This window comes from Ursus americanus, chromosome 25 (assembly GCF_024610735.1).
Source record: "Ursus americanus isolate L20-20 chromosome 25, mUrsAme1.1.p, whole genome shotgun sequence".
NCBI lineage: Eukaryota > Metazoa > Chordata > Mammalia > Carnivora > Ursidae > Ursus > Ursus americanus.
In genome coordinates, this window is record NC_142151.1 from 8,264,263 (window position 1) to 8,277,799 (window position 13,537).

Genomic DNA, 13,537 nt, shown 5'->3' on the forward strand with positions numbered 1-13,537 from the left:
TGAGGCCAGGGCCTGACCATCACAGTCAGGACCCCACTTAGTGTGTGCTTGTCCTGGACTCAGTGCATGGGGATGTCCCAGCGGGGCCCCACCGTGTCCCTGCCCCAACCAGTCTAAACCGGGGTACCCAGGCTAGAAACAGGGGAGAGACTCCTACTTTTTCCCCCATCCCCACCCCCGCCCAGAGCTGTGTCTGCTGTCTTTGGATTAGGCCAGGAGACCCTCACTCACCTGCAAGTCTTTTGTGAGTAAGAAGGAAAGCCTAGCATCCATGAGTTCTTCTCTGCATTGTGTAGCTACGGGGCACCTGGTGTTCTGTACTTCTTACCAATGTTTGGTGTTGCCTTCCATCAGATGAGAGCTAAGAGGTCTGGGGAGATGCTGAATGACTGTCCTCCACAGGGAGGAGTGCAACCCTGGTGACCGAGTGCTGATCAAGTTATTCTCACAAAGCCCACTTGGTGGTACCTCTTTCGGAAGGACTTCTAATATCATCTCCTTTATTTTAACCATACTTAAATGGCAGGGAAGGGCCACATGTCACCATTCCCTTTCTACAGATGGGAAAACTGAGGCAATAGAACTCTGAGCCAGGAATTGCAGAGCCTCGCTGTGGGAACACAGTGCTGGAGGCGTGGGCAAGGGTTTGACCCTACTGCAGGTGGAGGCCCTGGGTCATCACGTCCGCTGTCGCTGCCTCCACCCGAAACATCTGCAACCACTGTCTCCCCAGGAAAAGGAGAGAAGCAAACAATTAGAGAGAGCCTGGCCGCAGCACGGCAATCCCAGCTCCCAGGGCAGACAACCCAGCTCCCTTAGGAGCAGGGCTCTGACACAGGGTGCTTCTGTCGAGGAGGGTGGGCCTGGAGCCACTCACTGGTGCCGTGCACCCTGCACTGCAGCCTGGGGGTCACTCTCGAGCAAGCCCGGGCTGAATGAGAGACGGAGAGCTCAGCTCAGCACTGGGGTCGAGGACCACTTGGAGGGGGGCCGCCTGCACAGGCCTCTGGTTCAACAGTGCCGGGCCAGGATTTGGCACCTTGGTTGTATTCCTTAGTGAGAAAGCCTGCCCTTTAGGGTCCAGTATCTCAACTTGCCCACCTATGAAATGGGATTTTCGGAAGATCGGGAGATGACTCAGATATGTCTTATCTGATGTTTATAAGGATCACTCATAAGGAAGCGTGTGTCTAAAACATGGAACAGGGCAGGTCAGCCTGTAAGGTTTGCCAGCGTGGAAAGAAAAGGACAAATGTGGGCTGCTCAGGGGAAACTGCTCTGTCGCTTACTGAGCCGTGTGATCTCAGGAGGAATCACAGCTGCCCTCATGCGTGCTTGACTGTGCCCGCTAGGCAACTGTTGTCTTTTTTTATCGTATGGTACATATACAGAGTAGTGCAGGAAACACGAACGGTTTAAAGCATAATTACGACGTGAATGTGCATGGCACCACCACCCAAGTCCAAAGCTAGACTGTTGCCAGTGCCCTAGACCCTGCCTTCCCAAGTGCTGTTCCCTCCCTCCCCCTACAGGGCACCCCACACTTGACTTTAGGATAATCGCTTTCTTTTCTTTTCCTTTGTCATTTACATGTACCCTAAACAGTAGAGCAATTTTTAACCATAAGGGATCACACTGTATGCGCTTTTGTGTCGCTTGCTGCTTTTGTTTGGCATCCTGAGATGTACTCATAGTGTTGCCCGTAGCTACGACGTCCATTGTCACTGCTGTGTAGTATTCCAGAGTCCGTAAAGCATCCATTCTGTCGCTGGACTGCCGGTAGGTAATTGTTCCCAGCCGGCTGATATTTTCAGCAAACGGATTGATCCCCACACCGGCTACTGTTCCTAGCAGGTGCACAGTGAGAGGCAGAGACACAGGGTGGTCCCAGAGCTCTTTGCAAGTCTCCCCTCTGGTGTCATGGCACTGTGCTCCCCTGGCAGCCAGGACTAACGCCCACATCCGGGATATCTTGCAGCTTGCTGGGATTGCAGTCCTTGCCGTCGGACTATGGCTCCGGTTCGACTCTCAGACCAAGAGCATCTTTGAGCAAGATAGTCAGCCTTCCAGCTTCTACACAGGTGAGTGGGGCAGGGGAGACTGAGTACCTCCTCTAACTGTGGGGATTCTGTGTTGACCCAGGGATTGGCCTTGGGAAAGACTTTTGCTCTGGTCCCATTGGCCTGGCCTGGCCCTTTCAAGCCATGCTTTGTGTAGTCCAACCCACGAATTTGCATTTGACTGATGTGGTTTCTTTTACCATGCCGACTAAGTCTGGCATCCTGACCATCCCCCCAATAGGAAGTTGGCTCCGCCCAAGTTGCTCCCACTCTTGAGGGTTTAAGAACCTCTGTGCTTGTCTCTGACCCTCTCCTAATGCTGTGTCTTCGTGCTCAGTTCCTTAATTCAAAAAACTTTGTCCTGGGGATCCAGAGTACCAGGAGTAGGAGAGGTGGGTCCTGCCCACTATGCAGATAGGGCCCTGAGACCTCAAAACACCTGCCTCCTGTTCATGTAGTCCAAATGAAGAAGAGACGAGCAGAGATGCCAGCCCAGCAGACCCCGGGTGCTGGTAAAGGCCTTGGGTATTTGGTTTGTTTGTTTTCTGAAGTGCTTTTGCTTTAGGTCAAAGGTTTGCAATTTAAACACAAATAGACTTAGCAACTTACACATGGCTCCTGGGCATCTTTTTGTCTTTTCTAGCATTATTCTGTCCCTTCCACCCACCACTGAGGCTTGTCAAATGCAGTTCCCCAGTTTCTAGTCAGCTCACAAAATCCGAAATCCCGTAGCTCTTTGTTTTGGGGATAGGAAACACTTCATTTACGAGAAACAAGAGCAGCCCCCTATTTTTAGGACGATGCTGCCATGTCATCAGGCTCAAAGTGTAAGTTTGGTCATTTCCTTCCCACCCACCAAAGAAGTTATTTAAAAAAAAAAAAAAAAAAAGATGGAGAACACAGCTTGAAGAGAGTTATCGCCCAGGCCTTCTGGAAGGACGAGGTGGCGGGTGGGCACGCGGACCCCCTTCCTGCCTCCCAGACGCCACATGAGCCACGCCTGCATGGGCCACTTAGCTGCACGCGCCTGGCCCTGTGGAAGTTTCTCTGCTTGTATTGCCTGTTGCTATTGTTTTGGGGATTTTTTTAGGGTGTGTCTCCCTATTTCTGGAAAGAAAATGAGGGAAAGAAAAGCATAAGTGTGTTTTTTGAAAAAAATACGTGCGTGCGCATGTGCACTCTCTCTCTCTCTCTCTCTCTCTCTCTCTCTCTCACACACACACACACGCACACACACACGCACGCACACACGGAGTTTTTAGGGAGTAGGTCTCCAGACTGCCCTGACTTGTTTTAGCAACAGCATTTTTGCAGGGCAGCGGGGGGAAGGGGGGCCTGGAATGCTGCCCTGTGAAGAGGAAGCAACACAGGGGTGCTGTGCTGAGGGGGACCTGGCGCCCTCTTGCCTGCCTTGTTGTCACACCAGGGAGCTGGGGGAGAGAGGAGAGCAGATCTGCACAGAAATATGGAAGCTGGTGGCAGCCATTAGGGCCAATGTCCTGAGGAGAGCCTGGCCTTCTGCTCGGGCTGCTATTGTCTTCTGCCGAGTGCCTGGCTGGCTTCAGTCTTTTGTTTTCTAGGACTCTGGCTAATTCCCTGTGTTTTTAGATGTAGGAGGCAAGGCTCTCATTGGTGAGTGGAGGAATCGGGAGGGAGACAGCCCCTTCGTCATGTGTTGCTCACTGTCTCACACATGTTGTTACGTGATTTAATCCTCGTAACTCTTTAGGGTACATGGAATGATTCCCATCTTATCAACGAAGGAACCAAGGCCTAGAGGTTAAAGAGCTTGCCCAAGCTGGTACCCGTCAAGAGACAGGGCTAGAATTTAAACCCAGGCCTACAAAAGCTGCTTCTCGGACTATCCATGCTAGATTGTGGGGAGGACTCCCCATGTAGGAAGAGAAAGTATCTCTACCAACTGGATGTTCCCCACTGGGGGGGGGGGATGGGCAGAGCAGAAGCTCCTTTGGCCTTTGACCTTACCCAAATTGTAGCTGGGAGAGGGAAGTCCCCAGCGCTGGTAGCCCTGGCCAGCAGACGACAGATGGGGAAGTCACGCGGGGTGGCAGGAGAGTGACGAGCACATGGTGGGAGGAGCACAGCCTGCCTCTGGGAATCACAGGATGCAGGATGGCCAGTGGTCCTACCCGGAGTGACCAGAGGCACAGTCCCAAAGAGAAACACAGGGATCCCTAGTTGGATGCTCCCTCAGCTCCAACAGAGGAATACAAAAACTTTGCAGAAGCCCAAGCGAAGGAGGGCAACGCAAGTGACACTGGAGCATCCGTCAGACAAGTGACCACTTGGGTCTGGCTGGGCCTTGCACTTCACTGAGTGCATTGGGAAACTGAGTCATTGTCGTTTATGGGCAAAGGGCCAAGGAGGCTTCATTCTCTGGATCCCCTTCCCCCTTGAGCTGTGGCACCAGCCTTTGTGTTGACCCATGCCCCCTCTTCGGCAGAGTGCCAGCTTCACCCCTGCCAATATTCCGGGCATCGTGGGGTGACCATACCTTGCACAGGGGGCCCTCCCCTTCTGCCAGGCAGCCCACCAGCCAGCCTGACCATGCAACTGACCCTTCAGAAAACCTGAAGCACCCAGGGGTGGATTTTCTCCCGGGGGGGGGGGGCGGGGGGGCAACGGCTTTTAAAATAGAGAAAGAATGTGTAACCAGGCAGAGAAGCAAGTGAAAAAAGAAACTTTCCAACATTCACAACAGTCAGTAGTGAATCCAGAGCAGCTGACAGCCTTATATGGGCCTTCTCTCCAATTCAGGCCCTGGGAGATTCAGCCTGTCAGCAGTATCCGTAATCCCAGGCCGCAAACATGTTGGGGAACTTCATTTTCTTGGTCCCAGGCCAGCAGCCCTTCCTAACTCCTTGGTGTCCTTCCAGAACTATAGCCACTGAGTGAGGGCCTCTGGGGGCTCCAGCCAGAGGCCGTGGATGTCCACCCTTCCCTGGGACCATTCCTCTTTTTATGACAAAGTGCCTGATAGTTTCTGGGATTCCGGCTTTTGCCCTCAGTGAGCTTGCGGCCCTGGGCCATTTGTTTTGTTGCTCTGCGCCCCGTTCTCCCAGCCTCAAACTGGCAGAGCGCACATACCCACACCTCTGCGAGACAGAGACGGAGTGCGCTTGGCGAACGGAGTCCACCGTGGTGCTTATTAATGTGAACAGCCATCAGCGAGAGAGAGCAGGACCAAGAGAGAGCCCTTGGGGAGCAGCATAGGGTTCCTTTGAACCCCTGATGGAGTATTCGGAGGCACTGATCTGTTGTAAGGGGCAAGCTGGGGCTGGGTGGTAGCAGGAGGCTGATGCGTCCCCCTGGAGCTGAAGCCCAGAGCCCTGACACGCAGGTGAAAAGAATGCTCGGTGTTGTGGATAAAGGACACCCTGGCATACGCTCCCGCTCTACCAAAGGCCTTTTCCTCTGACCAGGCCTATAATGCCAGCCTGAAAAGAGAATAAACAGCCCTTAAGCAAATTAATACAGAAATCCTGGAGAAGGCTCCGTGACGAATAACTTTTTCCATGAGTCAGACAGAAAGCTAACATTCACTTGTTTTGTAAAGGGGAACGTTTTGTCATTGATCTTTGCCAGCCTTTGCTCACAACCTCAGGATGTCAGCTAGGAGGAGCCTGTCCGAGGGAAGCCCTGCAGGGCCCTGCTAAGCAGCCGCCAAGCCCTCCAGTGGTTCCACCGCTTCCGGGGGGGGGGGGGGGGCGTTTGCAGAGGAGCCGCCCTCTAGCTTCTTGGCCACTGCTCAAATGCCTGTAAACAGCTTCCAGGGAATTGCGTACCTTCCTCCCCAACCGGAGAGGGTGAAGCCAAGACACCGCACGTCTACAGCGATCCAAGCAAGATTGAGCACCAGCAGCCTTTGTCCTGCAGTCTTCATCTGCTGAGCCCAAGAATGAATATTCACCATAAACAAGAAGCCCATTAGGAGGAGACTCCATTGCACGGGCGCTCTCTCGCGCTCTCTCTCTCCCTCTGCATGGGGGAATGCTTTTTCCTCACCACTGCTGCTGACCCAACTCCCCTGACTTCTGCCAGGGCTGTCCTGGTTTACGAACCGGGGTCTGGACTCAGAGGAAACATGTCTGTCTATTCTTTCCCACTCCACTCTATTCCATGTGCTTGCAAATCCTTTTGATCTCTTAACACCCCCTATGTATTCAGCCCCTGCTGTGGAGCTCAAAGGAGTGACCTCATCCTTCGTGGTCTTGCCCCCATGAGATGGGGAGAAACCGGGGCCATTTGACTGCTGCGGCTCGCTGGTGTCCCCATGGCAGAGCCTGGAACCGAGGGAGGTCGCCCCTCCCGCCGCACCCATGCAGTGCGTGGGGCTGAGCCGCCTGTCCGAGTCCGGCCCACCGCTCCACGCTATCGGACGGCCCAGAAGGATAGGACCTGACTGGAGGACAAGCTACGTTTGTCCCCATGCCCAGTCTGGGCCGGGCATGCACAGGAACAATACCCATATTCATACGACATAGGGGTTTGCCAGTAAACCCACGTGACTTGACATCACGACAGATGTGGGGGGAAAGGGGCTGGACACAAACGCTCCCTTGTGTGCGCTTCGCTCAGGGCGGCCCGGGAGCCTCAGCTGCAGGCAGGCTGCATGGTTCGTTGCCTGCAAAGCCTCGGCTCTGGACTAGGGGTGCAGATGCGGGACAGTGAAGTCACTGTAACACCTGCCAAGGTTCTCACTGCACTATCCTGTTGTGCATTGTGTGGAAACATCACAGACGCTCTCAGTTTCAGCCAGCACTTCGGGAAGTCTCTCGAGCCCCAGTGAGTAAGGAGGGATCAAGTGTGTAAAAATGCATCACTGTCATCCCTCCCTCGTATTATTCAGAATTATAGCAGCTAGCCTTTCTCATGCACTTTTGCTCCTGTCCCTTCATCTGCACAGTGAGCCGTGAGGTAGGCATCGTTACCACCTGTGGCAGGGAGCTATGCAGTGGCTTTCCCAGGGTCGTGGAGCTGGCTCTCAAACCCAGACATGCTCTCGCCACTGACAGAAGCCCCTCCCCAGGTTGAACAAAACACGCCTACAAGACAGGAAGGCACGGGACCTCTCTGCCAGTTTCCCCACGGGGCCTGTGCGCTGGGGAGCAGGCCAGCTGTGGCTTCTCCAGAGTGTAACTGCAAGACGGGCCCCTCTGGGCATTCCCTGGGGGGTGACGGAGTGACCAGGGCCAGGCTCCACTGCATTGCTTCCCACTGTGGGGCCCAGACAAAAGGCACTGCCCTTCTCACTGCCACCTCCCCATCAGTCACTCAGATTGAGGACTTCGAAACCACGGCCTCACCCTCCCTTTGAAGGAGGGTCCTTTCCCCCTTCACCTAGAACAAATGAATTGCAACTGTAAGACCTCTTTAGTGTGCTCAAAGGGATATTTTGAAATTTCCTAGCCACCAGGCTCTCTACTGATAAAGACACCGAGACCCAGAGGGGGAAAGTGTCTTACCCAAGATCACAGTGCAGTTAGTAGCTGAGTCGGGATCAAAGCAAGGGTCTTCTGACACCAGGCCTGTGTTCTGTGCAATAGAGCAAGTACTCGTACCTTTCCCAACACATGCCCTTGGGTCTTACTAAGCGCGTGTGCCTCACTGCCCCGTGGGAGCAGGGCTGGGAGGCGGCCCTTCTGGGAATGAGGCAGAGCTGGCCCACCCTGAGCATGGCTCTGTGAATGCATACAGCCCCTTCCTACTGAAAGCTTGCGCTGACAGACTCTTCTGTCCGGGAGAGGCCAGCAGAAGGCTCATCCGAGTCTCAGGAAGTCGGCCCCAGTTTGTAGGGTCTATTTTAATTAGCATGAGTGGATTCATCTTGCTGGAAACAGCTGACAGACTGGATGGGTTTGTGTCCTGAGTCGAATCTGGGGATTTCTGTGGATCTCTTTGTCCCAGTTAGGGGATCATGTGTACCTTCCAGGAAGGGGAGGGTAAGATGGGAGTGAGGGCTTGATGGGGCGGGGTCCTAGACGAGAGACTGGTGAGAAGGAGACTTAAGAGCAGAGATGGAGGAGGCTGTTTTTAAGGATGGGGCAGAGCCCAGATTCTTGTAGAGGGGAAAAAGAAATTACAGGACATATCTGGGCCTCCACACTAATGACCCCATTCTTGCCTTCTGTTCTCTCCCTTCTCCCCTCAGGAGTTTATATTCTGATTGGAGCCGGTGCCCTCATGATGCTGGTGGGTTTCCTGGGCTGCTGTGGGGCCGTGCAAGAGTCCCAGTGCATGCTGGGATTGGTGAGTACCCCTTCCGCTCCCCGCGGCCACTCTGACCCCCAGGCTCCCACCCCCAAGATCTCCTAGAACACATGGGGTGGGATGGGGTGAAGAGGGTACCCTAAGGGCTTGAGCTCTCCTCAGCTCCTCCACTGCAGGCCCCGCCCCAGCCTCCGAGCCAGGCAGCCATCTTGTCCACCTCCCCTGCAATGATGCCTTGCTCCTCTTCCTTTCTGGAGCCTCTCTGTCTTATCACTTCCCTTAGGCGACTAAATGCCAGGACTTTGTTTTCCCCTTTTTCGAGGACCACGTTTGCTTTTTTTCCCTGAATCCACAGGTACCTTCACTTTCTCTTATTTTAAAATTTGTTAGTTTTCTTCAAATTCCAAAGTGTATTCACTTTCTTTATTTCCTCAAATCCCTGTGGTTTTTGTGAGTGAGCAATTGTATTCTATCACTGACTCTTCACTAACGCCTTAGAAATACCAATTCTGGAGTCGGCTGTGCCCCGTTCTCTCCTCCTGAGGAATCTCTTCCAACTACGGCTTTCACTCCTTGCCTTGGCTTAACACTCACAGTTCTATAAACTTCTTCCCTATCCCTTCCAGGCTGTTCATTTGTGCCCCCAGATGCCCGACCCCCAGAGACTTGTTGTTCTTCCTTGTTCTCCAGAATACCCTTTGGTTGCTCTCGTTGGCTGGCTGGGATTTCTCCTCATCCTACCTTCTTTGCCTTCTAGTTCTTTGGCTTCCTCTTGGTGATATTTGCCATTGAGATAGCTGCGGCCATCTGGGGATATTCCCACAAAGATGAGGTAGGTTTCTCCTGTAAGATCTCTTGGGAGTGATACAGGTTTGGGAATTTGGGGGTGGGAGTGATGAGGGCGGAAGGGTGTCCCAGCTGGCCACTTCGGTCAGCTTTCAGCCATCACACATGCCTCTTACTTCACCACATTCCCACGTGCCCATCAGAGTGTGAGCTCCCCCGGGGCAGGGGATGTGGGTGTCATGCCAGTCACTGCTTCCAGTTCCCCAGATGGTGCTGACACATAATAGACGTTCAGGACATATTCACTGGGTCCGTGTATGTGTATGTGTGTCTCACACCTCGGCAGCCCTGTACCCATCTCCTCTGGAAAGATGGCTTAGGAGAACAAGGCTTTGAGTGAGCTGGACCCCCCTGCTCCTTCACCTAGTCTCTGAATATGTGCCGCCATGAGCCAAGTGCTGGCCAGACCCCATGTGAGTCCAGAGATGTGCCCGCTGTGGGCCCCACTTGAAGCTGCCACCTACATGTGGGAGGATATGTATTTAATTAAAGTGTCATGGAAGTCATTTATATCCAGAAGTTCCATGGGGTTGGAGAAGGTAGCATGCCAGAGGGAAATCTCTTCTGGCTTCATGGAGAAGTGGGCATCGACCTAAGCCTTGGAAGAGAGAGAGGATTTCAGGAGGAAAGTTGGTGGGAGACTGAGTACTTTTCCTTTATCTTTTTTTTTTTTTAATTTTATTTATTTATTTGAGAGAGAGCGGGAGAGAGAAGAGAAAGCACCAGTTGGGCGGGGGCAGCAGAGGGAGAGGGAGAAGCAGACTCCCCACTGAGCAGGGAACCCAACGTGAGCCTCGATCCCAGGTCCCTGGATCATGACCTGAGCCAAAGGCAGACACTTAAATGACTCAGCCACCCAGGTGCCCCCCAAGTACTTTCTTTTAAAGACAGCTGAATGTGGGTTTCCTCCCATAGGGAGCCACTGAAGAGTTGTGGGCCAGGATGGGCCACGTCAGAACAGTGTTTTAGGAAGGGCTATCTTGGCGTGTTCAGCGGCAGGGAGACTGGATGGTCGAACCCTGTTTAGTGAGAGAGAAAGGTTTAACTCTCCAGATACAAATGCCGTAACCATAGAAATAGGAAGAGATGCTAGTAGAAACTGCTGAAGGAGAGATTCTGGGTGTTGGTCAGTTAATTGATTGGGGGTGGCGGGGGGGGGTGCCTCGAGGGACAGGCTTTTGTTAAACTAGGGAATACCCAGGTGCAAGAGGAGAATAATTGTCCATCATATTATAATGGCTAATACTGATTCCAGATTTACTCTGTACCAGACACTGTGCTAAGGACTCATGTAAATCCCCACCATGACCTCTGAGGCACAGACTGCTATAATCTGCGTTGTACATACGCGCAGAAACGGAGGTACAGAGAGGTTTGGTAATGTGCCAGAAGTCACACAGCCTCTCAGTGAAGAAGAAAAAAATGGAAGCCTGAGGAACAAGTCTGGTCAGGAGTAGGATTTTGTTGTTGTCATTGTCATTACTGTTCCTCGGACTGAGGAGAGTTCCATTTTGTTCACAAGGAGAAGGGAAGGAGCCAAGTGGGGTGGAAGGGACCGGGTCGGAGTGGGTTCCTAGGGACGTGGGAGGAGACGAGAAGGGCCCCGGAGGCGCTGGGAGAAGCAGGACGAGTCTGGTGGCTTCAGTCTCCTCTAGCCTGTCTGCCCGTCTCTTGTCTGCCCATCGCAGGTGATTAAGGAAGTCCAGGAGTTCTACAAGGACACCTACAACAAGCTGAAGTCCAAGGACGAGCCCCAGCGGGAAACCCTGAAAGCCATCCACTACGCGGTACGTCCCCTCCGCAGACACTCCTTCGGAACGCGTGCTCACATGGCAAGGGGGCGGGGGGCTTAGCGCCCCAGACCCCGCGTCTATATGCCGGTCACCTGTGTTACTCGTCTCTCTCCCACCCCGTCCCTGCCCTTCCCGCTGCAGTTGAACTGCTGTGGTCTGGCTGGCGGAGTGGAACAGTTCATCTCCGACATCTGCCCCCAGAAGGATGTTCTGTCAACCATCACCGTGAAGGTAAACTCGCATCCCCGCACGGCTGCTCTGGACAGGTCCCGCCAGGGCTGAAGTGAACTGTTGCCGTCTCGTTCTGGGGGGACAGGCACGCGAGGGCTTCAGAACTACTTCTTGCACCTGTGAGAGGGCCCCGCGGTGGCCATCTCTTTTCTCCCCGGCCCTGGGGCCTCTGTTTCCTCAGGGGCAGCAGAGCAAGGAACAGACCAGGGAAATAACAAAGTGTTCTAGCCACCTGCAATGATTGGGCCCCTGGAGCTGCCTGCTGCTGCCTCACGTGCTGCCTCCCCCAGCCCTCAAGCCAGCAGGACGGGTGTGCTCTGAATTCTGGACTCTTCACTTTTTAGATATATCAACAGCTTACGATTGGAAGCTGGAGCTAATGTCCAGATTTCAGAATAATCGAAAGTAACCTGATGGCCTGATCTGAGCTAGACCCCAAAGCAGGAGCTTACCCTTCTTCCTTCCCTTATTTCTTACCCGGACTTGAGGGACCCAACTCCATATCCCTCGGTTCTCCTTTCCGTCCACCAGCCAGGACACCTGGGCACTCCTGTCCCCAGCCCTTTCTCTGGGACCCCCAGTGCTCCTGGCATGAGACAGGTGCTGTGGGAGGGAGAAGGCGCACTGGAGCAGGAATTGTATGTGACCTGAGTCTTGGTTTGCCCCCCTCAGCCCTGCCCTGAGGCCATAAAAGAGGTCTTTCACAACAAATTCCACATCATCGGCGCGGTGGGCATCGGGATTGCCGTGGTGATGGTGAGTATTGAGGACGCCGGGAGGGAATGATCGTCTTAGTGGTTGACATCTGTTAAGCACACCCTCTGGCCAGGCACAACTAATGTAATCCTCACCATACCTATGAGGTGGGAGCTGTGGGTATTCTCCTTTTACAGACTAGGAAGTGGAGAGACGAGAGGTTGAGCTGATCAAAGCCTCTGAGCTCATGAGTGAAGCATCTAGGATTTGAGCTCCATGTGTCTCCAGAATGTGTTGTCTTAACCATTAAGGTTCAGGGGTAACTGAAAGGTGATGCCGGTGCTGCTGGTCCATGGACCACACTTTGAGTAACGAGGGCGTAGGTCACCCAGACCTGTTAGTTATCCTGGGATAATCTTCAGGACAAGTTTTTGTTATGCACCTGCTTTTCTTTTCCCCAAGAAAGTAGTTCAGTAAAAGTTACATGGATGGGAATTGTTCTCACACACATACACACACACCATAGTCTGAAAAGGTGGACAGCCAGAACGAAGATTCCAGGCTTCAGATAATCTGCTGTCCCGCTAATCAGCCCCTGGAAACCATTAAGGGCAACCAAGGTTCCCTAGGGTCACCCCCACTTGCCCCAAGAGGGAGTGATAAGAACCAGGTAGGGGACTTAGCCCTCCTCTGCGCCAGTAAGACTATCCCAGAAGTGAGAACTGCTTCCTTTCTTAGTGGTTCTTTACACCTAAGAAAGGCTTGAGGCTACTTTCAGTAAAAACCATAACAGTACTTTTTTAAATGGAATATAAAACACAGACACACACATAGATGAAAAGTACAGGCCTGTGTGGATCACTGGAATATCTGGCATTGAGCATTAAATTTAGCTCTGAGCTTATATGTCACACTCTGGAAGTTTCCTCGGGGAAGTGGCTTGTGCAGTTGACATGAGCAAGTGGCCACAGACCCACGGAATCCCAGCAGTCGGTGACTCTTCCCATTACCCAGCCCCACCTCTCCTCCTTCGGCACCCTTCAGCATGCCTGGCCCTGTGGTCGCTGTTCTTGTTTGTCTTGGCCCGAGTGACTCACGTCTTTCCTCTCCCTCCCCCTCGCTTCAGCAGAGCCGCTCGGTTCCTCATGTTCCATCTCTCTTCTAGATATTTGGCATGATCTTCAGTATGATCCTGTGCTGTGCGATCCGCAGGAGCCGAGAGATGGTCTAGAGTCAGCTTGCACCCCTGAGCAGGAAAGTCCACCCCTAAAGATTGTTGGTTATTTTCTTGGGGTTTTGGTTTTTTTTGTGTTTTGGGGTTTTTTTTGTTTTTGTTTTTGGGTTTTGGTTTTTGTTTTTGTTTTTTTTGGTGTTGTGTTGTTTTTGTTTTTTGACTTTTTTTTTTTTTTTTTGCCACTAACCTTAGTATTCATTCTGCATTTCTAAACAAAAAAGTTATTCCATGTTTGTCTTTTTAATGCTTTATTCAATATTGGTATTTGTAGTTGAGCGATTTGGGGATTTGGTTTGCTTTGGTTTATATTTTTTTGGTTGTTTGTTTTTGCTTATTATGTTAAGCAGAAATCCTGCAATGAAAGGTACTATATTTGCTAGACTCTAGACAAAAGATATTGTACATAAAGAGAGGTTTTTTTTGTCTTTAAAGAGGTAAAAAAATGT

At 52.4% G+C, this 13,537-nt stretch overlaps 1 protein-coding gene across 1 annotated transcript in view; it reads left to right on the top strand.

Moving 5' to 3' along the window:
• CD9 (CD9 molecule) overlaps positions 1-13,269 on the top strand; it is a 31,543-nt gene extending 18,274 nt beyond the window's left edge. The window contains exons 2-8 of the mRNA XM_045781191.2: positions 1,979-2,081; positions 8,233-8,330; positions 9,049-9,123; positions 10,826-10,924; positions 11,072-11,161; positions 11,834-11,917; positions 13,023-13,269. Coding sequence (XP_045637147.1) covers positions 1,979-2,081; positions 8,233-8,330; positions 9,049-9,123; positions 10,826-10,924; positions 11,072-11,161; positions 11,834-11,917; positions 13,023-13,088 — 615 coding nt within the window. The 3' untranslated portion in view covers positions 13,089-13,269. The remainder of the gene's footprint in view (positions 1-1,978; positions 2,082-8,232; positions 8,331-9,048; positions 9,124-10,825; positions 10,925-11,071; positions 11,162-11,833; positions 11,918-13,022) is intronic.
• Positions 13,270-13,537: the final 268 nt, after the last annotated feature.